Below are 24,037 nucleotides of genomic sequence, written 5' to 3'. Positions count from 1 at the left end.
TCGTTGAGTTTCGAACTTGACATCTTCAAGAAGAATATTGACCATGCAAAAAGGGGCTTGCTTCATGTGCAAACCACAATGATGAGGAGCTTGCAAGGACGCTCCTCCAGCATGTTGACGAGTGCCAATGAATGTTGCGTTTTTGACTCGAAAGATATGGTTCATCCCTGGAATGGCCAAATGCTGCAGGCCGTCTAAAGCGAGGAATAGGCTGTTTTCAATGTGGTAGGCACTAGGATCTGCCATAGTTTTTGAGCGTTTCCAGTACATAGCACTGTTTGTATCGACAGAAATCATTCGACGGTAGGAGATGTCCCTCGCATCGTATTGACCACTGAAGATGTTGTTCCAGTCAAATTGATCGTCGATGTAGCTGACGAGACCATTATCTTCCCCATCCGCCGTGAATCGATCGCATGATGGCATTCTCGTACCATCCTTTATAACAAATCCCATCTTGTCCCGATCGAGCCTGCGAGGATGCTGATTGCCTGGGTAAATTCCAAATCGACCATTGTCATGACAGACATTTCCTTGGATCGTTCCGAAAGGTGCACTTTGAGTACAAACTTTTCCTTTTGCGGCGCCTTTGCCAGTTCCGATAGTTCTAGTCCAAAAGCCATGTTCATGTCCAGCAACTCGATTTTCGATAGCGTGATTCGACGCAGCAAACCAGAAGAGTCCCCCTTCTTTGACGCCGGAACTCTTTTGCCACTTGTGAGTGTTGTACTTGCAGAGCGCGACTTTTTCGCATAACATAACATTTCTCGAAACAGTGTTGTTCATTTCGTTTCCATCTTCCGTATAGATTCCGACAGAAGCTGTGTTCCACATGACATTGTTTTCGACAAGGGACTCATGAGTTCCGTGGATGACCATCGCGCCTTGAATCGCGTTATAGACAGAATTGCCGATCAGCTTGCATCTTGGGCAGCGTTTTTTCAAATGAAAATGGAAACAATAGCGGCCCATTATGTCAAATTGACCACAGTTTTGGGCTCGAATGTACCGAACATCGAAAATGGAGTCGTCATGATGATCTGACGTGAAAGTGCCGAAATGAAAGCCATTGTGCCAATCAGTGTGAGACGCGTTCATAAAGTTTTCGTCTGGCCCGTGGATCTTGATATTTCTCGACAAGTTGATGACTTCCGCAGCTAGCTCCAACATGTATCCTTGGACATCTCTCATTCCGCCCAAATGGCTGCTTGCAAGTGCTTTATCAAGAGTAACTGCTCGGCCGTTTATAGCAGTAATGTGCCCGATTGAGCCGAGATCCCGGTTTGTCATCGCAATCCCAAGCTGATCTCCCATTTTCCATCCCATCGCTATGGGATCATCTCGAAGAACAATTTCTGTAGAATCTTTCTCTGCATCCTCAGACAAGAGCGTCCAAGTTCTATTTTAATAAAATTTATTCAAAACTTGATCCGAAGATTGAACCTGGTAAGCGGCCGCCCATGTATTACAATACTGCTGTTTCTATCACCAACAAAAAATCTGCTGCCAAAATTTTCGTGAAATCCAAAACTGCCAGAGTCGCTCAGTTTCGGATGCCAATCTTCCGAGGGCTTCCGGATGTAAATCTCGGCATTGTTCATCATCGGATTCGCCTCTGTTCCAAGCTCGAAATGCCCTCCTGGCTTAACGAGAACATACAGAACGCTGAGGACCAGATCTGTTTTGTTTGTGTCCCAAATTACTTTGCCTTCTATTTCAAGAGTTCCCAACGTGGCGGACTCGTCTAAAATTATTGTATGCTTATCTTTTAATTCGGATGCAAAATCGAACCTAAAAATGGGTCTTATATTGAAAATACAATATTTAAGTACTATTTTTTGTATGGCCAATAAGATTGCTATATTTCGCCTTCAGACCAATCAAAACGTTTTTTATGAAAAAAGGTTCCAAAATTAATTTATCCTATGCTTTAAGTTCCATATTTTACTCTGAAAAACGACTTTGGAATCCGAAATTTGGATGGATTAAAATATTTGCCCCCGAAATTGAAAGAGTGCAAAGAGTATCCGGACAGCAAGGTGGCGTTGGCATCGCAGTACAATTAGGCTTCGGCAGTTCGCTCCATCGAAAGACAGCTGCGAGCGCGAAATTCACTTGAAATGCCCATTTTATAACTGATAGCATTCTGAAAGAAATCTCTTGAAAACGGTAGTTGAAGAAATTAAGAAATAAAGAAAGGCTCTCTCGGGACAGATTGGAGTATTTTATATTGAGCTGATCATGCTTCAGAAGTGTGATAGGTTGATCGAACTCCGATTATTTTCAAAACAACCGGGTTTTCTTCCTTTAAATAAAGTGATGTAATACGGACATGTCTACGGGCAGAGTTGCAAATTTTGCTTTATTTTCGCTGAGCTGAGCTGACCTGCGTGAAAAATTCTCTGGGCTGAGCTGCACTTTTTCAGAGGTCGTTGTCAATGAGTCATTGAGCTGAGCTGAGGTGAGCAGACCGTCATTGGAGCTCAGCTGGGTGAGCTGAATTGAGCTGTTTTTTACTCTATTTGTAGTAATGAAATTGTGTTAAAATCATTGAGCTGAGCTGAGCTGAGTGACTCATAAGCTCATTCAGCCAGCTCAGCTCAACAAATTTGCGATTCTGTTAACGGGTAAGCAGGGTTCCAAATATCTTCCTCAAAACCTCAGGAGTCGTAAAGAAAATCCCTCGACCTTTTGCAAAAGGTTTCGATCCACAGCTACGACTACTTCAGTTTGTGAAAAATGGAGAAGTACACGGTGAGCGCGAATAAATTTTTTCTCGGGACGATCAGTCTCAATGACTACATCGACACCCTCGATATGCATCGGAGTCTCTTTCAAGAGTTCCAACTCGACGAGAAGAACTACAAGGCAATCGGAGATAAGGTCTTAGAGAGCTTTATCGAGTCTTTTACTGCGTTTGATATGACGATTCTCAAGCATCGATTCGAGCTCACTGACGAGCAAGAACAGGCGTTTCAAGAGTTGTATGTGACGATGACTGTCGATCCAGCTGTTGGAATCGACTTTCGACTTCCATCACCAGCTGTGCCACAGCGATGTTAGTTTATTTCCCCTTTCCTTGAGTTATTTATTCGTAGATTGGGTCTTCCACAAGAATGACGACGACCGAATCCATGTTGCAAAAGCGGAGATCAACAAAGCGTTCGAAGTCGAGATTACCATGAGCGAAGATAGTGATCCGAAAATGCTTTTCAGCTCCGCCGACGAATTCAGCGATTACTATTGGGGCACTGCGAATGCTGATTATTTTCCGGAACGGTTCAGATTTTCATTTTTTGATTTTGCTTGTCGCCGAATATTGACAATTCTGGTGCATTTTTTTTAGGTTTTCTTGACAAGATTTTTTTTTTCAAAATTTTTTGAACCTCGCAAAAGAACGGAGAACTGTCAACTTGGGAAAACTGGTTGATGATGCGCAAACTTGATATGCACACGAAACCGGAAGCCCCGCCAACTTTCGTGCAGACCTGTCTTGGGAAGCGACCGACGCTAGAAATGTGCTCGAAGCTCATGACCGATCCAAAGGTCCCCACGGATCATGAGATTATTCCCAAATGTCGACGAGTTGTTCGTAAGCGACGTTTCTTCCTTTCATTTTAACAAAAGCCTTTTTTCAGAAAATAATGCCTTTGCGAGGACAATGGTGATCGTCATCCCAGTCTTGGTCTCAATCTTGGTCTTGCTGACGATTGTTCGCTGCATTTTCCGGCAAAAGCGACACCGAAGAGGTCATTTGCGCGAACTCGCCCGGATCGAAGCCGGCAACAAGATGCATACAATCATAGACGATTTGACCGTCATCGAAGTCGGCAAGAACGACCCTCCCCCAAGTAAGTTCGAAATAACACTACTAGTGGCAAATCTTTTTCTAGTTTACGCGGACGTTGTCGCAGTTATCCAGAAATAATCATTTGTTTTTGAAAATAAATTTGAATCAAAGCATGAAAAAAATCAGGATTTTGATTGGTCGGTAGGCCTAATACAGCAATCTTGTTGGTTATTTAAAAATGCACTTCCATGTTATTAATAATAACTTATTATTAAGTCCTGAAAAAGCCAGTTACATATAGACAAACAAGAAAATATAACAGAATTTTTGATTGAATTTATAACATTTACTTTTATCTGAATATATCGGCTCTATTCGCGTTAGAATGACTGTATCCGATAATAAAGTTGTTGCTCGGTTTGGTCAGGTCTCTTCTTTTTTCTTATTGGACGGGAAGAACGTTCTCATGCTCCTCTGTTGGAAGGCCCTTCTGCGCCCGGTAATTGCAAACAACTAAAATACAATTAAAAATTCAATTCGTAATCCCGACATTGCTTAAAAAACGATTACTCACTGTATGCAGATTTTCGATCTTCCGTCATCGCTACCCCAACGCCGATCCATTTGTTGCTTTTCCAGACAAGTCTGGTAAAATAGTCAACTTCTCCTCCATTTTCATCCTTCTTTCCATTCGTCTCAAAATCGTAGTTGTCGATCTGGCTATACCAATCTGTCACGGCATTTTTCGCAATTTCTTGCAAAATTTCTTTGGTCGAAACCGACTCGGAACCATCTACTGAAGCTTCGTAAATGCTATGTCCAGTCCGCTCCCTTAAAAATCCTATTAGATAACGAAAAAATGGGGAGTCACTTAATAGCGCCGCCTTGCGCCGCCCAGTCCTGCTTAAATTTTTTCTTATCGAAGATTTTCGGCGTTTCCATGATGATTTTTTTCTGTTTTCTTATCAAAACGTTTATTCTCGTATATTTGAATAATCTGACCACCAGAAAAAAGAAAACTAATAATTTAGGGTGTAATTATTGAGAGTCTAAATTATTTCCAGATTTTCGCATCAAATCATCAATTTATTAAGCACGCGACGGGCCAAAGGCCCTTACGCGCGCATTTTCTGGTAGAGAACTCATCGGGTTGGCGGGGCCCAACTTTCGCTCTTGTTCTGATCATTTAGTTTGGTCAGGATTTGGTCAGACGAGACCCGCTTTGTACCGAACCGGGCGGCGCAGGGCGGCGCAAGGCGGCGCTAGGCGGCGCAAGGCGGCGCAAGGCGGCGCTATTCAGTACCCCCCAAAAAATGCTTTCTCACCTTTTCAATAAGCTACGACCAGAGGCAAGTTTGTCGGCCACCTTTTGTGCTTTGTTGGTTTGCGGGCCAAACAAATACTTGAAAATTAAAAAAATAAAGCTTATCATTGAAATCGCTCATACCATGTTGCTTCCACCAACGGTAATGTGTTTTCCACGATATTCATTGTGCGCTGCTAAACATTCTTCGCGTGCAGCAGTTTGAGCTTCTTTATAGGGGTCTCTTATCAATACAATCTTATAATATTATATTTAATTACTTTAATCTTACATTTGAACTACTGGCTCCACTGGTTTGGCAACCGGGGTAGGATCTTTCATCCCCCTAAATAGACATAAATAACTGAATCATTATAACTATTTTCTCCTTACTTTAAAACGTTAACGTTCCGGTATCGATTGTATGGTGTATGCACTGGTTTCCCCGGAAAGTATCGACAAACAACTTCAATTATATCGTTCAAAAAGATGAAATAACGACTTTTACCGTAAGCAGTTTTCAAGTCGTCGGACAGCGCGATTCCCGCTCCGAAAAAGCGGCACTCTCCCCAAACTGTTTGGCAGAAAGAGTCGACTTCTCCGCCATTGGGATCTTTTTTATCTTGCGTCTCGAAATCGTAGTTATCGATTTGGCTATACCATGTTTTGACGGCCTCTTTAGCAATTTTTTCGTAAAGTTCTTTTGAGCCTGTGTTGGATACAGATCCCTCTATCGAGCCCCTGTAGATATTTTGCCCGTCATCATAAAATTTTCTCCTACGAATAACTGCGTTAAGGAACCCCCCTCCCGTCAACATTCTTCGAAAAATCGATAATCGGCTTTTCATAATCTTGACTCCGAAAATGGATTTTTAGGATATATTTTTCGGGGGTCTATGGCGACTCCTTTACCCTCAAAATCGCTATTGATAATTTATTAATTGAAAATAAGGGGGGGGGCCTTAAATGTAAAAAAGAGAGTCACATACTTGTGTATTTGTTTGCGAAACTCGGCCCCAGATGCAAGCTCTTCTGCCCATGCTTGCGCTATTTCATTTGAACTTGACGATATAATGTTCTTGGATATAATAAAATGCTATTGTTCTGATATTCTCCTTACCAATCTAGCGGTTCTCTTATGCCTCCAACGATACATATTGGTCTCCTTTAAACAGGCTTGTCTCCCGGCTTCCAAAGCTTCTTCCCGTAGCTTAAGAAGATCTACTACAGCATTGACATCCAACTCGGTATCCTCATTTTCATCCTGTTTCTCCGGAACAACGGTCGCGCCGAATACCGCGCTATAATTTTAATGAAAATTTATCCTTAAAAATTTCTATGTTACTTTTGATTGCTTTCATTAAGTTGCAATCCTAAAAGATCGATGATTTCAGAAGTATCATCGTGGCCATCCACCGAGTCCGAATAATTGTCAGATTCTGACTCAGGATATCCGTCATACGGATCATCATGGTCGTCGTAGAAATTGTCTTTTATTTCATTATCGGCCATTTTTCCTAAAATCAGTCATTCATCTTATGTAGAAGAAAGGACCCAAAAAGCCGATTTTCGTTGCTAAGTTCTATGTTGCTTCAGTCTTAGCAATTATAAAGTAAATAAGCCCTGCAGTATAAAAAAGGTACTAAACCGGAAGCGGCTTAGTCGACGGTGTGCGCTAAGCGAGTCTTGAAATTTGTTTACTTTTGCGCGCAGGACAGGGGTGGGCATTATGGTAAGGGTTCAAAGCTTTTATCGTTTTTACGCTTCTTAAAATTCCTGATTCGTAGATTCCGTCTTGGAAATCATGAGAAGAAATCGGAGACACTGAATTGTGCCGCCCTTCGCCGCCCAGCGTCACCCGGTCTCGCCGGAGCCGAAAATATTTGGGTAGGTTTAGGACCGGACGGCGCAGGGCGGCACATTCAGTACCCCCGAAGTAATTGGTGCAGAATCCTGAACCTCGCAAAAGAATAGAAAATTTTAAATATTGGAAAACTGGCTTATGAATCCTGCAGTCAGAAGTAAGAAAGTTGAAGACAGCCGACTAAGGGGGGACTCCCAGTACCAATTGGTACTGCCAGTACCAATTTGATACTCCCAGTACCAATTTTGGCAAGGCAAAATTTTAGTCAGCCAGGAACACCCGGTCCGCGGGTTCTGTGGTAACAAACTAACTAATTCAGACAGGATACACATCTTTTTACCCGGCTACTATTGTTCCGACTGAAATATTACGTTAAAATATCACTCAAAAAGCCGAAATTGGTATTCCCAAAACCAAAATTGGTACTGGCAGTACCAAAAAACTTTGGTACTGCGAGTCCCCAACCCTCAAAAAAGCGTCATCTCAATGCCTACCTCTTTGTTGCTTCACTCTTGAAATTAGAAATTGAATTGGAGTCGCAGTATAATATAGTAATAGACCGGAAGCGATAAGTTTAGCGACTCATGGTAGAGTTTGTTAGTTTTTGCGCGCAGACCGGAAGGGAGCATTTAGATAATAATTTAAATGCTTTAAAAGTATTGTCGGATCATTTTTAAACGCATGACCAACATTTTCATTGCTTCAAATAAGTAGAAAAAATGATTTTAGACACCTTGTGTCCCATATACAAACATCTGACCCAAATTCTAATTGCTTCGGAGACGTGGGTCACAATATGGCTAATTTTCCACTGCACTTTGTTTGAGAGGATAATTGAGTGCTTGAATTCTTTTTTGCCTTGCTTTTCGTAAAGAGATTATGGCTAAACAAGCGGCCGTGTTTTTGCTACAAAGAGAGAAACATTGATGCTTGTCTACTTTTACGAGTCAATATTCGCTTGAAGACCTAGGTCACATCGTGTCTAAATTAAATGTCTAAAAAGTGAGCAGATAAGGATTGAGAAGACTCGCCGGTGAAAAAAATAAAATTTTCTGAAAATTTCTGAAGATTTCGAATGAACGGCAGAATCAATATGGATAACCTTCCTCAAATTTTGAACAAGATATCGAAAATTCCGCGTAAAAATTGAGACCCCGTATTACTAGAAACTGAATTAGCGAAACAAAATTTGGGAAAAACGTGTTGTACTCACTAATAACGTTTTTGGCGAGCGCAGTTTCTAGTTATGCGTCAGCCCGGAAAAATTTGCCAAACCAAAAATGCTATCAAAAGTGAATTTAATTTTCTGAAGATTTTTAAGAATTTCTAAGAAAACAAAAATTTACTTAAATTTAAACAGGTCATATTTAGGGCCGACGCGCAAAAAATCAAGCCCAAGAAAGCATCAACGTAGAGAGCTGAAACTTCGGGACATAATGTAGTTCGACCCAACTAAAAAATTGTTATTGAAAATTTTTTGGTCTGGTCACGTGGTCGAACTACATTATATCCCGAAGTTTCAGCTCTCAACGTTGATGCTTTCTTGGGGTTGATTTTTTGCGCGTCGGCCCTAGTCATATTATTGTAAAACTACCGTCAGCAAAAGATAAAAAATAAAGTTTATGCTTAAAAATATTACGAAAAATGTCTATTTTCTATCATTTTGGAATTGTTCTTGAGAAGCACTTGTAGCTTATCGAAATGTGTGTTTCCCTGGAAGAGCGCTATGTCGCCCCCGCCGGTTCTAGTTGCAGTGAAAACATGCTTGCTCCCTTTAAAAACTCGGTCAAAAACGAAAATTCATCAAAAAGCAAATCTCGAAAATGAAGCTCCTGAATTGTCTTTTGGCTCAAATCGCTAACGCCGGCTACTTCCAGCAGTACGCCTCGTTGACTGCCGAAGAACGAGAGAGTCGACGAGTCCTTTGCGACTCCAAGGTCGACGAGACTCGAGCTGCCTTTCCTGTCGAGAACGGATCGTGGGTTTGCCCAGGCTATGGAAAAACCAGATCCAAGGTCCGATGCCATCCAATTTGCGGCCAAGGCTACCTTCCTGACTGGACAGAGAAGTCGATTTCCAAGCCGAAAAAAGATGCCGCCCGATTTATGGCTCGATGCGGAGATCCAGCTACGATCGTCAGAAAGTAAGTTTTCGAATTTCAAAATCATTTTTTGATTTTTAATTCAGAAATCTTCCGGTCGGAATGGAGCTGAAATGTTCCGCCAAGCCTGCTCATCCATGCCTCGCCAAAGCTGAGACGATTGCTATCCCGGACGGCAGACTCGAGCTTGCCAACAAGATCAACAAGAAACGAGCGAGCTACCAGGTTGTCTGCGAAGATGGAAGCGTCAGTGGTCGAGTTCACTGCTTCCAAGGAGTCTTCAACAATCCCAAATGGAACAGAGACGCCTGGAAGAGCTCTTGTGTGGGAAAGACAACCACCGTCGCGCCATCCACTGAGCCACCAACGGAGCCACCGACTGAACCATCAACTGCGCCAGCAACTGAGCCGCCGACCCAGCCAACGACTGAGGCAGCAACTACGCTTCCTCCCTGCGCAAACAATGACCCATGCGATGGGCTTGCCTCTTGTCAAACCTTCATTAATGGCTGCGAAATCGCGCCAATCAGAAATAACCAGCTCGCAACTGTCTCCTCAGGAAGGGATTTCAATTTCATAATAATCAAACTCATCGGGTTAATTTTTATCTTAAAAATATTAATTGAAATTGATTCTGAGCTTTCAACTACAAATTCTCGGCTGACGTCCTTTGCGATCTGTACCGAACCGGAAATTGGGAGAATCTTTTCCAGGTGACGAGAGGAAACAATGCGAAAAACCTCGGCGATCGAACTTTTGGTCTTTGGAAGCGATCCGGCCAAGACACCAAACTTCATTTGACCGTAACTGACCCTGCCGACCTCTCGCAGTTTCAGTACTCGGGCGATTACGAGTGCGCTCCTGGCGAATGGGCTACCTTCTCTGTAGAAGTCCGCCAAGAAAAAGCAGATCCATCAACGATTCGATTCACCACGAAGATGGGGAGACCCAACTTCACACCGGCACCTACGCTGCGACGGAGGAATTGAAGAGCTACGATCTCCAAGTTTTCGTTTCGAACAACTTCATGGCTTCCGCTACCGGCATGCTCGTCCGAAACTTCTACTATCAAACCTTCGAAGAAATCCCAATTTAAATCATCGATCAAAATTTTCACTGTGGTTCTGACTGCTTAACCCTGACATTCGTGATTTCAACCGAATAAATTATTCAAAAGCAATAAATTTTCGAACTCAAATTAATTAAAAAAAAAACATGTGTCCTTATGAGTGTTGATTTACGATTTGACAAGTGCGAAAGTTCAATCACTGAAAAGTCAAAAAGAAAAAAAAACGACAGCTGATGATTTTTCTTATGAAAATATGGTTACAATGAAGCGGTTATCACTTTGATTCTGTTTTACGTTTTCCAGGAAGCATTTGTCTCTAATAAAAATCTTTTGTGATTTTGATTTTTAACTGATTGTGTGCCAGGAATGCTCGACGAGGGGATGTTTAAATTTGATCAAGGCTTATTCCTTGTTGCTTTCAAACCAAGAATTTTTTTTATTCGTAAAAAAAATATTTTTTTTTTTCTCTGAAAATTCTCCCAAAAACAAAATTCCTCAATTCTCCTCATTTATTCAAAACTTTTGCCTTACTTCGCCCTCATCGTCGTTTCGCCAAGACATTGAACTCTCAAATACATAAAGCTTTATTCCGACGAGCGCTCTAAACAAGGGCGGCCGTGATCGACGCGGGAGGGCAGCCGCCGAAGAGGATAAACATCTTCCCATTCAGCCTTCCCAACAATTGAAAAAAAAATCTAATTATTGAGAACATCACCTCTTCAAAAAGAAGAACCAAACGAGAAACGAAAAAACATACAGAAAAAAGAAGAAATTATTTTTGAAAATGAAAATTCTGTAAAGAAATTGCGTCGAAATCCGTCGAAATGGTCCTTTCAAGAGGTCAAATTTTTTAAATTATATTTTGTTTTTTGACCAAATTTTCAGCAATAAAACTTTGGTCAAACTTAGCTCTGGTAATTGACGCGTACTCCGATGAAATTCGAAAACGGCAAGGTAAAAATTTTCTTGTCTAATAGACTACTGATTTAATTAACAATCATCTGCTTAGTTCATGATAGAATTGACTTGAAAAAAAAAACTTGACTGGCAACCTTGGCTTCTAATTATAGATTCATCTTAGTTAGACGCGCCGGAAAGATCGGCAGAGAAGATTGATGTTGAAAAGTTCGAGTGTTTGTGTAATGGAAAGCCGTAGCTTCGCTCTCTTATTCTGTCTCGCAGAATGATCCTTCTTTTTTAGATGATTTGCTGAAGCGATCAGATTCGTTTCACATCATTCATCCGGTCCAAATCGACGAGCTTGGCGAAGTTGTCAGAAAAAATGTCCTCAGAAGCGGAAGAAGTCGGAGAAAAAGAGATTCGAGTTCAGAGAGTGAAGAAAGCCCAAAAAATATTTATTACCAAGTCGAAATCGATGGACTTGAGCATCGGATGGAGCTCTCCCGGCGAGACGATTTCATCCACCCCAATTTCACGATAGAGTTCGAAAGTTCAAATTCTACTGAGCGCTTTTTTGGAAATCGCCACCAACACTGCCACTTTTCCGGTCGATTTTCAAATGAAGAGCATCAAGATTCAAAAATCGCGATAAGCAATTGCAACGGCCTCCAGGGTTTTATGAGGCTGAGAGAAAAAGATTACTTTCTCGAGCCGCTCTGGAATGTGACGATGGAAGACCATGAGGAGCATCCCCACGTGATGATCGAAAAGGAATCTAGTTTTATGCAGCTTGAGGGCTTTGAAAGCGCCGTCGAAAGCTGTAGCGTAGTCGACGAAGAAGAGGAACCTCCTCCAAGAAGAAGAAGAAAACGAAGATCTTTGAACAGCCAGAGGCGATATGGCCTTATCGAGTCGCATGAAAACATCGTCGAAGCAATGGTCACTCTAGACAAACGAGTCGTCATGACCCACGGGCGCGAGTACGTGGACTTGTACACACAAACGATCATGCACATTGTCTCCGAATTGTACGCCGATCCGACGCTGGGCAACCGCGTGAAGGTCGTTCTCGTTCGAATCATCGTCCTCGTCGAAGACAATCCAGCCCTCGAACTAGTCCACCACGCTGAAAACTCGCTGCATGGATTTTGCAACTTTCAAAACTTGAAAAACGTCGATTCTGTTGTCGCTGATGACTCTGGAATCCTCCATCATGACAATGCGATCCTGCTGACTGGGTACAACATTTGCTCGCAGCACAACATTCCTTGTGGCACTCTTGGAATTGCCCATAGAAACGGAATGTGCAATCCGTTGAAAAGCTGCAACATCAACCAGGACGTCGGCCTTGGAAGTGCATTCATCATCGCCCACGAAATGGGCCACAACTTCGGAATGCACCACGACGGCTACGAAGATGGCAGCTCGAAGAGTTGCTCGAAAGACGTGGACAAGCAAATCATGGCGCCGCAGATTAATTCCGGCGCGTATCCTTTTTCCTGGTCAAGGTGCTCTCGATACTCGATTAATAATTTTCTTGATTCGGGTGCTGGACACTGTCTTCTCAATAACCCGATTAATATGAATGGACTTGCGTATACCAATGATGGGAGGTCGGGCCTTGTTGGACGGAATTTCGATGCTGATGCTCAGGTAGCTCTTACAATAGGGAATAGATGGGGTGGGAGGAAAGGGCGTAGCTCGTCTATGATTGGCTTAGCCTGACCATACTTGGTTATGATTGGCTGCAAGATGCTCGATTTTAATTTATCCTTAACCCATAATTTTTTAGTGCCGCTTCATCTACGGTCCATCCAGCCGACACTGTATGCATGGAAATATCTGCATGCAGCTGTACTGCTATCATTCCAACATGAAATGCATCACAAACGGCATTCCAGCAGCGCAGGGAACAACATGTCGAATTCTCAACCCATCATATCTCGACCCCCAGGTCAGCAAAGGTGCAACTGGATGGTGCTACAAAGGCGAATGTGTTCCTGATGGATTTCAGCCTATTCCTGTTGATGGTCGCTGGAATACTTGGAGTAGCTGGTCTCATTGCACTAGAAGCTGTGGAGTGGGAGTGAGCTACCAAATGAGAAGCTGTGATAAACCACGGCCGGCGTATGGAGGGAAATACTGCCTAGGAGAGCGGCGTCGTTACAGGTAGAGATCTTGAATTACAGCTAGAAATCGAGAATCGTAGAACCTGCAACACTCAGAATTGCGATCCAGAAGAGCCATCATTTCGCGCGAAACAGTGCTCAAGATACGATAGCAAAAGATTCTCCGGGAAGTTCTACGACTGGGTCCCGCACATTTCCTCCAATGGCCCTTCATGTTCGCTCACTTGTAAACCAAAGGTACACTTGTTTCTGGAAATCGAGAAATCAATATTTCAAAGGACGAGTCGTGGTTCTTTCTTGAACTGTCGCCGCAGGTAGTGGATGGAACTCGCTGTACAAATGACCCGGAGCAGTTTAATTTATGCATAAGAGGCGGTTGCGAAGAAATTGGCTGCGATAGATCACTCAATGGAAATAAGAAGTTTGATAATTGCAGGAAAAGCTTCAAACACACAAGAGGAGTAGGGTGTCATAACTTATGACTCATAAGTCGGGCAGCCCTTAACCCTTAGTCTAACCCAGGGTGCCTCGCCCCGGTCCCCCTAAATGCCCTAACCCTAACCCTAACTCCGCTACACCCAACAAGATTGTGATCTGTGGTTTCATAATTGTAGCTTCTGTAAGAGTCTGTAATGGCGACAATCGAGCCTGCAAACTCGTCACCAAGAAATTCGCCAAAGTTTATCCAAACACGACGGAAATATGCGACGAAGACGAAAACCTTGATTCTTGCAACAGCGAATTCCCGATTTCCTTCGAAGATATCGACAACTTCTCGATTCCTGTCCACGCGACAAGCATAAAGATTGCCCAAAAAGAGGGAGACAAGAATTTGATTTTGATCGACACCGGAATGGGAAACCGAGTCATTGGCAAAGAATACTTTCAAAAATGCGAATCATGCGAGAACAAGATGATCAAATACGACTCGGTGTCGTCTTCTTATTTCAGAGTTCTTTTGAATGAAGATGCGACAAGAGCATGGGATGTTAGCAGCTTCGGTCCGCTGCAAGCACCACTGCGGATTCGGGTTGTTCCGAGACAGTATTCGTTAAACCTAACTGTATCTTATTATGTTCCAGTTAAGAGGGAGAAAACAGCCGGATCACTGAGGTAAGATTTGGTAGTCTGGATAATCACTTCAAGAGGCACTCTTTGAACTTAATATCAATTTTTAAGTTGTATGAAAAAACTGAGTCCTCTTTAAAAGTATCCACTTATGGTTCTGGATTCTTTAATCTCTAATGATTTTTCAGTTGGAAATTCGGAAACTGGACGGAATGCTCGTCAGAATGTGGTGGCGGCTATCGCGAAAAGATTCCCCTGTGTCACTTTCAATCGTCCCCTTCCGAGCCAGAAAACATCGTTGATCAAGAAATGTGCCCAAGTGCTACCCAGCCGGATATTCTCCTCGAATCGTGCAACAATCAACCCTGCGCTCCAGTTTGGCACATGTCAAAGTGGCTCCCTTGTTCGCAAACTTGCGGAGGTGGATTTCAGCATCGGTAAATCAAGTTCAGAGGGCTTGATATTAATTTGATAATACTACTAAGAACCGTGGTTTGCAAACGACGACTGGATAAGTACGAAGAGGAGCTCGTTGCTGACACGGATTGTGAATCAGACAAGCCAGAGTACTTCCAAAGTTGTAATACTCAGCGTTGTCCACCGATCTGGACAGTAAGCAAATGGGGAGAAGTAAGTGCCTTTTGATTTCTTAAAAAATTAACTTTGAAAATAAGTGCAATCCGACGTGCGGTAGACCCGGCTGGACAACACGAAACGTCAATTGCGTTGATAGCTTAGGAATGGAACCATTCTTTTACGGTCTTTCACCCCTTCAAATTGAATTCCATGACAGACCCGACGGTGCACTTGGACCTGAGCTCGTGCAATCAAGCTCTGAGGCCGTCAAAACGAAAGCGCTGTCATCGACCTTGCCCTGCCCCGCAATGGAGGACGTCAAAGTGGAATGAGGTGGGCGTTTTTAGAACTGTTGTCTCTCATCAAATTTTCAAGTGCGACTCAGAATGCGGAACAGGATCGAGACATAGAAATGTCGAATGTGTCGATATTCGAGGTAATAAATCGGGCAAAAAGGCGCTTAATCTTCTCAAGATCGCATTTTGCCGAATTATCGATGCAACATGAGTACGAAACCTGTCAGCTCGGAAACTTGCAAGGGAAAATGTCTCCACCCGGTGGTGATTGAAGGCGCAAATCCTGATGATGCATGTGTTGATACTCCTGAGGTAAGTTTAGGCACTATTGAATAGTAAAACTGTATAATTTAAATATTTATTATTAATAAATTATTATACACCCTCTGATCCCAAATCTGGATAGCTTTCTATTGTTTTCTACTCCATCTAGAGAAAAATAAAGGCATTTTCTGACCGTCCAAACTTGAGATCAGGGGGTGTAACATAGCCTGTTACATAGGCACATTTTCCATGCGAAACCAGTCGTGGATTAACTGTTCTGTTGAATAGACATCATAGAATATAGTTGTCTAAAGATTAAACTTATTTTTGAGAGTCCCTTATTATGGTTCCTAATTTTTAAAAATCGTCTAGAATCTAGGTGTATGGATTTTCGGGCTAGCACAATTTTTTTTAATTTTTTTCAAGAAGATACACTTATTCAGACAACCTACTGTGCGATGGTCCTGCGATTCGACTTTTGCGTAAAAAGTTTCTTCCGAACCAAATGCTGCGCCACATGCTCAGCTCAAGATGACATCCGATAGCAACGCTTATCTTTTATAAAGAAAACTTGTAAATACTAGTGAACAAATTGCGTTCTTTATTTATCATTTTATCAGTTCATCAAGTTAAAAAAACACCTGTATTTTTTTCGAATAAGTTCATTCGTTATTTTTCTCCTCTCTGCAAATTTAGAATAATGTTGGAATAAAAATGTATGGTTGAGAGCTGTAAGCAAATGTTCGCCGTTCTATTTTCTCGGGGAGAGCTGGTGAATCGTTACTGTACGGCCAGTAGGCTCCTCCATAATATGTGGGCTTTTCTCTGGAATTCCAAGCGGTTTGGACAGCGTTCTGATCCCCGGACATCAGTTGGCTGAAAAGTTGGCTGAGAAGCGATCATTTTAGGAGCTAGGGTGGGCAAAAGCTGGAGAAGGGGGGGGGAGTTGGGTCCTGAAAGGGGGGAGAGGTTCTTCGTGTGTGATTGGCTGACGCAGAAAATACTGACTTCTGATAGGCTGAGATGTTACCCAAACCCCCAACCCCCTATTTCGGGGTCAAACGACTTTGAAAACTTTTAAACCGAAGTTTTAGCTCTACTTACTGTAAGCCAACAGTAAATCCAGAGCAAGAGCCAATAAAGAGCACAAAAACTTTGAAAACAATCAACATCATTAATAGACAACAGTCAGTTTTCTTCCTTGATTTCAACTTTTTTCTCAATATTATTTCTCGCTAAAAACGGATCTTGCGAATCCCAGACAACGAGAAAAAGAAAAGCAGGTTAAAAGTGCGCCACAAAAGCTGCTTAGATAAATGAAGATCCTATCCGAGAAGATTTTCGCACAGAATAAACCAGTGAAAAGTGTATTGAAGTTATTGAAATGAACTGGGATCAGATCACCTGATCTTCGCAACAGGCGAGGATGAAGATGACACTTTTGACACTTGCCTGAGGCACACACACATTCTCAAAGTTCGATACAGTTTCTCACGTTTTAGGAGGTTTATTTTTACGAATCAACAAAGAAAAGTACAGAAAATGCAAAAGCTGACCCGATTTTGAACCATTTCGACCATTAATTCTTTCCGTGGAGAATTTCATACGCGGACCAGAGTTGCCTCAAATCCCCTCTCGACAGTATCGTCCAACTGAAATACAAATTAAGCCCTAGGCAAAAGAAGATGATCTCCTTTGCATCCTTCTCTTGCTCCCAAAATCCGTTGCTTACCCATCAAAACAATCATGGATCTCTTCGTTAATAAAATCGAGCATTTTCGACCAAGGCCCTGCCGAAACAACTGCAAAAAGAAAAAAGAAAAAGTAAATTTTGCTTCTATTCGACATTTTTAATTGCAAAGAACCTCTCGTTCCTGCATTTATACTAAGATGCGATAATGAATGTTTAAAACTAACCAGTGTTATCTTGTTAAACACCGTTCTATTTACAGACAAAACGGACAATTCCGGAAGTTTTTTTTTCGGGAAAAAGCGCCAAATCTCCGGAATTGTCCGAACTCGACTTGAAATTTTTTTTGCGTCAGAAGTGCCTTTTTAAGGGTGTCAACCAGAAAATGGGCTTTTTTAGTGCTGCACAAGGCTTTTTTGACCCTTCTCTGATTTCTTTTTTCCTTTTTATTTGAAAAAGGTGGCCCTATATAGAGAATAGGCCTCTAAGTTGAATTTTTTGTCTTAACTATCCGGAATTGTGCGCTTGCAAAATTTTTCCAATTTCCCTCAAATCTACGGAATTGCCCGTTCCGGAATTGTCCGTTTTGTCTGTACCAGCTACGAAGAAGTACTGGTACGATCAAGTTCAAAACTAAAAGAAGTCTTTCGGCATTTCCTTCAAGGAAAATACTGCGAAGCAATTAGATTAAACAAGTTGAATTCGATGAATTCGAAGAAGAAAAAGCATTATTTGACTGTTTTTAAAACGGGGTTTTTCGGTATTGCTGTAATTGCGCTTTCTGTTGGGTAAGCATGTTTCAACATAACGGTTTCGGCTTACGAATCGTCAGACTCTTGGAGTTTGTATTCGCCACAAACTTTAAAACTTAACTGCAATCTTGTCTCCTCGCAGTCTGTGTTTAAACGCCAAACAGAAACGCGAAAATGCACAAGACATAGTTCAAATGCTTGTTATTTTTTATTGTCGGTGGAATTCTAAAATTGTCATTTACAAATGCAGATTAGAATGATCTGTTGTAGTAAGACTTTGCCTCTCCAATAAGAAACATTACAACTTGTATAAATGTTAAAAAGCTCTATTATATTCCGCGACTAGCGCTTGTTCATTTACAGTACAGTGGTGAATCCTCGATTGGGAAGGTCACTTTGACTCGCCGCTTCCCAATCGAGGATTCGGTCCGCACCGCACTTCTCAAGAGATTGGCTTGCTATATCCGCTGTCCCTTCGCAAATCTCTAAGTCGTATCTTCCCAATCGTATCTCTAAGTTAGGTCTTTCTGAAGCTGACCCCCTTACTCGGATGCCAATTGTAAAAGCCTAACCTAACGATGAAAAACGGGGATATCTGGCTTACGGGAATAACGACAATTTATCATGAAACATGAGCAGCCTGCCACCTTTATAAGCTGAGTTCAGGTGAGCTAGCTTCTTTCGCGTCAAAAAGAGGGTTGAGGAATTACTAGGTCTACTGTAATTCAAGTCAATTGCGGATGAATTTCAAGAGTCACTTGCTCTCACTGGACTCAAGAAAACTCCGTTCTGCTGGCTGTAGCGCCACCGTACTTTCGCAAGTGGTGGCGCCGAAGTAAAACCGAAATAAAAAGAAAGACTTTTCAAAGGAAAAACTCATAGGATTTAAGAGAGATTCAGAATGAAGGTAAAAAATAGAGAATGAACATAAAATAAAATGATTCTTGCGGTTCTATTATAAGATGATTCCTTAATTTCAAGCAGTTTGATAAAATTGTTTTATTCAGCTTTTGGCAAATATAATTGCTGCTGCCAGTGCCTACTCCAGTTCCAGTTCCAGCTCCAGCTCCGATTCTGATGGCCCATATTGGGACGGCTCGGATGTCTGCACTGGAGTCTATCGAATTGAAAATGAGCGAAGATTCGCTTCGCCCGCCATGAGCGGCAACCCTGCAATGGGTTCCCTCTACCTCAACAACCTGAACTGCCACTACGAGATCGAACTTGACCCCGCCGTCACCTCTTTCAGCATCATCGCCCATTCGTTCAACGTCGAGAGCTGGAGCTATCGAGCCCCAGATCATGAGACTGATCCCTACCTTTGCACCGGTTGCAGCTGCGACAGGCTCCAAATCATCGACGGCGACGGCGTCGTAGTGAACTTCTGCGGCGATGCCAACGAAGAAAACCCGCCCTACGCTGGAAATCCACTGACAACCTACACCATCTCCGGAAACACTGCGCAAGTAAGCTTCATCACCGACGACAAGGTTACCAAGAGAGGCTACGAAGCCGAAGTCAAGATCAACGATTTGCCAAACGACCTGGCTTGGCGCCAGATTGAAATGAAAGCCGCAGAAGTTTCCACCCAGATCTCCGACTTCTACGGCAGCATCGGCTCTAAAATCGGAACAAGAAAGGTCAACTCATTCAATTTCTTCATGAATACGATGAAAAGGCTTAAGGAAAGGGTCAGATAAATTAAAAACTAAGTATTCTCTTGAAAATTGTTTATTTTAGATGGCAAAAATGGACAAATATTGCGATAATTTTGCGAAATATCTTGGTCAAATTTAAAAGAATAGTCGCGAAATCGAAATCGATAACATATCAACCCTTTTTCTCAGGACTTATCTTCCGATGAAGCGTGCGCCTTCCCCGCTGGCTCAAACGATCACACTACTTTCGTGAAACCGGTCGATTCCGACAATGCTTGCGAAGAATTGCAAGGACTTTTCGCCTCTCTCGTCTCCTTCACCGACTCTTTCGTCTGCTTGGCCGATAGAAAAGCAAAACCTTCGAAGGTTCTGAGCCCAATTCATCGCCAAAGAAAGGCGCTTGTTAACAGGAAACTGAAGCAGATGAAATGTGGCAACTAACATGTCAGCCATTTGAAAACAATTTCTGGTTTTTTCTTTGATTGTCTGAGAATTATTTCTTCGAATAAATCATCATTCAGAAAAATGCTCTGTGTTACGGTTAAGCTGATGCATTATCTTAACATAACATTTGCAGCATAAATATGATTCAATAATTGAAAAATATAAACGGACCGTAATTTGAGTTTTGGGATTTAATATTGATTATTGCCAGTGATAATTTTGAAGAGTTTTCGATACATTGGGTCTTTTTCGTTGATTATGGTGGGTCAATCTCAAGAAAAAAATAGACTTTCTTATCTCAAGGAAATAAAGAGAATATAGATTTTTGTATGGCAACCAAACATATTCGTAAAAAATCAAAGTTGCAATGACATTTAAGAATGAGCTTGAACGGCGTTGAACCTGCTTACTTAGGAGCGTCAACATGACAGAGCGAAAACGACGGGTTCAAGGTTTTTTTTCCGTTTCGTCTTTTATTTCAACTTAGTACAGTAATCAACGGGAGACACGAAAACAATCGGATTGAAAGTTTCCTTTTCTTGCTCTGCAATCTTTTTTACCGAGAGCAAACTTTCTTCTGGGTCCAGGGTGATCTTGTGAATTGGAAGTTTGCCTTCATCCGAAGAGCCTGGAAAATGAAAAATTGAGTTGTCGAAAAGAATCGCTGAAGAAGCAGAAGAGGGCTGAAATATTTTAACGACACAGAGGTGAATTCACGCTTACAGTCGTAAGGGAGCCGAGTTCTGACCACTCGTTGTTCTTCAATATCCAAATTTCAGCCACTTGATAGCCGAAAGGGTCCCAAATCGAGTCTGTTTCCATTCTTCCTCCAATCGTCAGAAGACTTCCTGAAGGCAGTCCGATCGCACAAAAATCGGTGATCGGTCTAAAACATGTCCATCCCGAGTTTTGCATCCATTCCCGTACCTCGGATGTCTTGTCAGTTTAACCCAAGCTCCACCAGTAAAAGTTTCAACCTGTCCTTTTGCGAAGTCCCCTCCGATTGCAGTTGGCCGACCGTTGTAAATGCTCATTCCTCCAAACCAGTGTCTTCCTTTCGTCGGCGGGGCTGCAGTGACTGAAAATCCATCGAATATTTCGCAGTTTTTCTCGCTTCTTGGGTCAAAGCAAACAATTGCTAAATGGCTATTATTTTTTTTTTGAAGTCTGAATAGTTAGTAGGGGCAAAAATTCGAGCTGCCCCTAACGGTCAGCTATCCCTAAACCTAACTCAGGAGTCTAGTTACCTTGTCTACCGTCGTTAAATGAAGTCGCCGAATGGCCAAGAAAAAATCTTGAAGAAAGCGACAAAGATAACTGGTTAAACTGACAACCGTCTAGCCGCGCAATCTATCAGAAAGTATTAATTAAGATTTTAAAAGTAAAAATTACTCTGAAGCTATCTCTTTCGTTATTTTCTCCGCCAAAGACATGGAGCTGTCCATTGACGAGCGCTTGCTTAGACCCCCGAAGATACTGAGACAGAGATTTTCCAAGGCTAGAAAATTCACTCGGAGCTTCGAAAAAGACGTTTTTATATATTTTTCCACCAGCGAGGAGAGCGTAAGCCGATGAATGTTTTTCTTGACCCGCTTTTTTTGCCGGTAAGATTGCGTTGATCTTTGTCGATTTGTCCGGCGAATAAATAAAGTTCGAGATTTTTGTACCGCGGTCGTATTTAAAAATGGACAATTTTTTGCTCCCTAAACTTTGAAATGCGAACAATTCAATTTTCGTTTGATTTGTTGATAATTCTGTGTCATTCTTTGCGCGTATTAAAATTTAAGCAATGATAATTTTAATTTTTTTTTATTTAAAAACGTTTCCTGGAAAACTTCAAAATAAGCCGATTCCGATGAGTGATTTGAATGAAAATATAGCGCGAATTTTGTAACCTTTTCCAATTTTGTTTGGAAAATTATACGTTCATCAAAATAACTAGAATCGATCCAAATCGAGCTATTTCGAAAAACTCCAAAGCTGAAAAGCGAGGTTCCATCAAAAAACTGAGATTCGAGAATTTTCTCGTCAAAAACGCGTGATTTCGAGGGAAGATTGATTTCAAATTCGAATTTTTCTGTTCCATTGAGTTCCATCTCAATCGTTGAAATATGCTTGATTTCTTCAAAGGAAGAAAAGTTACTATCCGGAATGATAGTTTTGTAGTAAAAACTTGGACGAGGAAATTGTCGTTGAGAGGCTGCATTTTTGGCAAAAGCAGGGAAAACGTCGTCATGGAAGGCGAAATTGGGGTTGCTCGTCACGTGCATTTTGTTTCTAGTTTTGAGTTGGATGAATTGAAGATCAATTTTCGCGAAATCAAAGCCGATTTCGAAAACAGTATCAAAAACGGTATTTTGGATAAAAATCTTTTCGTTGTTGGCGATTCCATTGCCAAAGTACTCGCATTCATCGTTGTTGATTCCACTGTGATCGGTGTAGTAAGGGTCGTATTGAGAAAATATCTTCGAAAAGCAGATTGATCTCTCTTCGTATTTGACAAGAGAACCAATCCACTCGCTGCCTAGAGTAAGATACTTTCCTTCCGCTTCAAGCAGAAGAGAATAGAGGGTGTTGGAGAGCTCGATGCTCCTGGTCACAAGGACCAGCATCAGTCTGCCAACATCGATCAATGGAATCACATGCACCGGATTCAAATCTCTGAATTGAGCTGGAAGAGCGATCTCGTCTTTTTTCCAGCCTTTTTCTGCTTCTTCGCTTTTTCTGATCTTGTGTAAAGCGATAGTAGTGGAGAGCTTCACCCAATTTTGACTCATCTGGGCGCTCATCAGAGAGTAGACCCCTTTGAAGCTAATGGAAGAAACTTTCGCGTTGAAGTGCTTGCTGGCAATGAAGCCTTGGGCCTCCTCGAAGCGATTCAAGTTGTATTCTGGCGCGTAGTAGTAGCACTTCTCATCCCTTTGTGTCGGCGAGCTTTTAGGGGTCAAGAAGTCCTCCAAAAAGAGATTAATTAGAATGTTCTTGACCTCTTCCAGATAACCACCACAGGAAATATCTTCGTGCCTTTCTCTTTGCGGCGGATTTCAATTTGATGGGTTCCTATTGAAGAGCCAAAGTGGAAGACAAAGAAACCTCTAAAAGGGGGAAAGGTAGAATCTGACTCAAGAACAACAACTTACATTCCTCTACTGTTGATTTGATTCGGAACAAAAACCGGAGCATCACCATCTTCGGTCATTTTCATCATGTTTCCAATCGCATCGACGAGGTAATGCTCGCCGTTGAGAAAAGTCGAACCCGTCGACTTTCACAGGTTTATGAATTTTCGATCAGGTTATGTTAATTAATTATTTCAAGAAAACCGTTCGTAAGAAAACAAATATGATGAAGCATTTGTTATTTGTTGATCGCCAAGTCCACTAAAATCAGAAAGAACTATCGGGAATTTTTGGTTTTCCATCTTTCTATTGCGCCATCTGCCAGTTATTGATTCTACATCGCCATTTGTTATTTCTTGAGCAATTTTGGTAATGGTTGATGTTTGTGTTGAATTCTGGATATCGAAAAGAGGAATCAATTTCTGACGAGACTCCAACTTTTCACATTCGTAAAAAGGACAGGGACAGCCCCTAGAGCAGTATTTTTGCGTCGGGCAGACTTCACCAGCGGCATCCGACGATCTAGTCAATTCGAAGCAAATCGACTGACAGGGCGAAATCGGGCTGTTCCTTTTCGATTGCAAAACAAGCGTCTGAGAACAGAGATGTCGGCAGATTTTTTGATCGTAAAACTGTTTCTTCTGGCAGCGGAGGAGATTGACTTCGTTGTCTTCTTTGCTGAACTCAGCGACTTTGTGTTCTTTGGCGTTGATTTTGACAATTTTCTGGGGCTGGAAGAATATTTTCGTTTCATAGCATTTCTTCATCAAATGTCCGCATAAATCCATCGCTTCGGTTTTTACGCAGTTCTTGTAGCTTCGATGACAAGTCGAAGTCAAGTAGGTCGTCACGCCTCGAGAATTTTCCAATGAAATGAAATTTGCTGAAAAATTATTTTTTTTTTCAAAAAAAATCAAAAAAAATTACCGAGAAGCATGATCGATATCCAAAAAAGGGAGCCACTTCCAAGATAAGCAATCTTTTGGCGCATCGTTGAGTTTCCGTGCTTTGCAA

At 41.9% G+C, this 24,037-nt stretch overlaps 5 protein-coding genes across 5 annotated transcripts; 4 read left to right on the top strand and 1 right to left on the bottom strand.

Annotated features, from left to right (window-relative positions):
- Positions 1-2,739: 2,739 nt before the first annotated feature.
- Positions 2,740-3,430, top strand: LOC145711809 (uncharacterized). The gene is made up of 3 exons (XM_081789499.1): positions 2,740-3,058; positions 3,099-3,279; positions 3,397-3,430. Exons 1-3 carry the CDS (start codon positions 2,740-2,742, stop codon positions 3,428-3,430), a joined length of 534 nt encoding a protein of 177 aa, XP_081645625.1.
- Positions 3,402-3,972, top strand: LOC145711351 (uncharacterized). The gene is made up of 3 exons (XM_081789070.1): positions 3,402-3,592; positions 3,639-3,851; positions 3,894-3,972. Exons 1-3 carry the CDS (start codon positions 3,430-3,432, stop codon positions 3,926-3,928), a joined length of 411 nt encoding a protein of 136 aa, XP_081645196.1. The 5' UTR covers positions 3,402-3,429; the 3' UTR covers positions 3,929-3,972.
- A 104-nt stretch (positions 3,973-4,076) lies between these two features.
- Positions 4,077-6,606, bottom strand: LOC145707344 (uncharacterized). The gene is made up of 10 exons (XM_081784867.1): positions 6,439-6,606; positions 6,214-6,394; positions 6,083-6,171; positions 5,602-5,870; positions 5,487-5,559; positions 5,386-5,439; positions 5,238-5,337; positions 5,116-5,192; positions 4,365-4,621; positions 4,077-4,303 (listed from the first exon to the last, which is right to left on the bottom strand). Exons 1-10 carry the CDS (start codon positions 6,603-6,605, stop codon positions 4,233-4,235), a joined length of 1,338 nt encoding a protein of 445 aa, XP_081640993.1. The 5' UTR covers position 6,606; the 3' UTR covers positions 4,077-4,232.
- A 2,174-nt stretch (positions 6,607-8,780) lies between these two features.
- LOC145711808 (uncharacterized) lies at positions 8,781-10,154 on the top strand. Its single transcript, XM_081789497.1, has 4 exons — positions 8,781-9,100; positions 9,145-9,548; positions 9,698-9,893; positions 9,947-10,154. Exons 1-4 carry the CDS (start codon positions 8,781-8,783, stop codon positions 10,152-10,154), a joined length of 1,128 nt encoding a protein of 375 aa, XP_081645623.1.
- A 699-nt stretch (positions 10,155-10,853) lies between these two features.
- Positions 10,854-16,070, top strand: LOC145711807 (A disintegrin and metalloproteinase with thrombospondin motifs 6-like). Its single transcript, XM_081789496.1, has 13 exons — positions 10,854-10,967; positions 11,013-11,081; positions 11,329-12,680; positions 12,820-13,196; positions 13,237-13,393; positions 13,435-13,577; positions 13,781-14,269; positions 14,413-14,661; positions 14,710-14,854; positions 14,899-15,133; positions 15,176-15,236; positions 15,275-15,408; positions 15,804-16,070. The coding sequence occupies exons 1-10, from the start codon at positions 10,952-10,954 to the stop codon at positions 15,130-15,132; spliced, it is 3,231 nt and encodes a 1,076-aa protein (XP_081645622.1). The 5' UTR covers positions 10,854-10,951; the 3' UTR covers position 15,133; positions 15,176-15,236; positions 15,275-15,408; positions 15,804-16,070.
- The last annotated feature ends 7,967 nt before the right edge of the window (positions 16,071-24,037 follow it).

Source organism: Oikopleura dioica, chromosome 1 (assembly GCF_907165135.1).
Source record: "Oikopleura dioica chromosome 1, OKI2018_I68_1.0, whole genome shotgun sequence".
Classification (NCBI taxonomy): Eukaryota; Metazoa; Chordata; class Appendicularia; order Copelata; family Oikopleuridae; genus Oikopleura; species Oikopleura dioica.
This window is presented reverse-complemented; position numbering and strand designations above follow the sequence as displayed.

Excerpts from the sequence above, each read along its gene's own strand:
- LOC145711809 (XM_081789499.1), top strand. The coding sequence starts at position 2,740 with ATGGAGAAGTACACGGTGAGCGCGAATAAATTTTTTCTCGGGACGATC. Across the intron at positions 3,059-3,098 it reads ACCAGCTGTGCCACAGCGAT|ATTGGGTCTTCCACAAGAAT; the intron begins GTTAGTTTATTT and ends ATTTATTCGTAG. Across the intron at positions 3,280-3,396 it reads GCTGATTATTTTCCGGAACG|AACGGAGAACTGTCAACTTG; the intron begins GTTCAGATTTTC and ends ACCTCGCAAAAG.
- LOC145711351 (XM_081789070.1), top strand. The coding sequence starts at position 3,430 with ATGATGCGCAAACTTGATATGCACACGAAACCGGAAGCCCCGCCAACT. Across the intron at positions 3,593-3,638 it reads CAAATGTCGACGAGTTGTTC|AAAATAATGCCTTTGCGAGG; the intron begins GTAAGCGACGTT and ends GCCTTTTTTCAG. Across the intron at positions 3,852-3,893 it reads CAAGAACGACCCTCCCCCAA|TTTACGCGGACGTTGTCGCA; the intron begins GTAAGTTCGAAA and ends ATCTTTTTCTAG.
- LOC145707344 (XM_081784867.1), bottom strand. The coding sequence starts at position 6,605 with ATGGCCGATAATGAAATAAAAGACAATTTCTACGACGACCATGATGAT. Across the intron at positions 6,172-6,213 it reads ATAAGAGAACCGCTAGATTG|AACATTATATCGTCAAGTTC; the intron begins GTAAGGAGAATA and ends ATTATATCCAAG. Across the intron at positions 5,871-6,082 it reads TTTCGCAAACAAATACACAA|GAGAAAATTTTATGATGACG; the intron begins GTATGTGACTCT and ends AGTTATTCGTAG.
- LOC145711808 (XM_081789497.1), top strand. The coding sequence starts at position 8,781 with ATGAAGCTCCTGAATTGTCTTTTGGCTCAAATCGCTAACGCCGGCTAC. Across the intron at positions 9,101-9,144 it reads CCAGCTACGATCGTCAGAAA|AAATCTTCCGGTCGGAATGG; the intron begins GTAAGTTTTCGA and ends TTTTTAATTCAG. Across the intron at positions 9,894-9,946 it reads GCCGACCTCTCGCAGTTTCA|AAGTCCGCCAAGAAAAAGCA; the intron begins GTACTCGGGCGA and ends CCTTCTCTGTAG.
- LOC145711807 (XM_081789496.1), top strand. Across the intron at positions 13,197-13,236 it reads GGAGAGCGGCGTCGTTACAG|AACCTGCAACACTCAGAATT; the intron begins GTAGAGATCTTG and ends CGAGAATCGTAG. Across the intron at positions 14,855-14,898 it reads CAGTAAGCAAATGGGGAGAA|TGCAATCCGACGTGCGGTAG; the intron begins GTAAGTGCCTTT and ends TTTGAAAATAAG.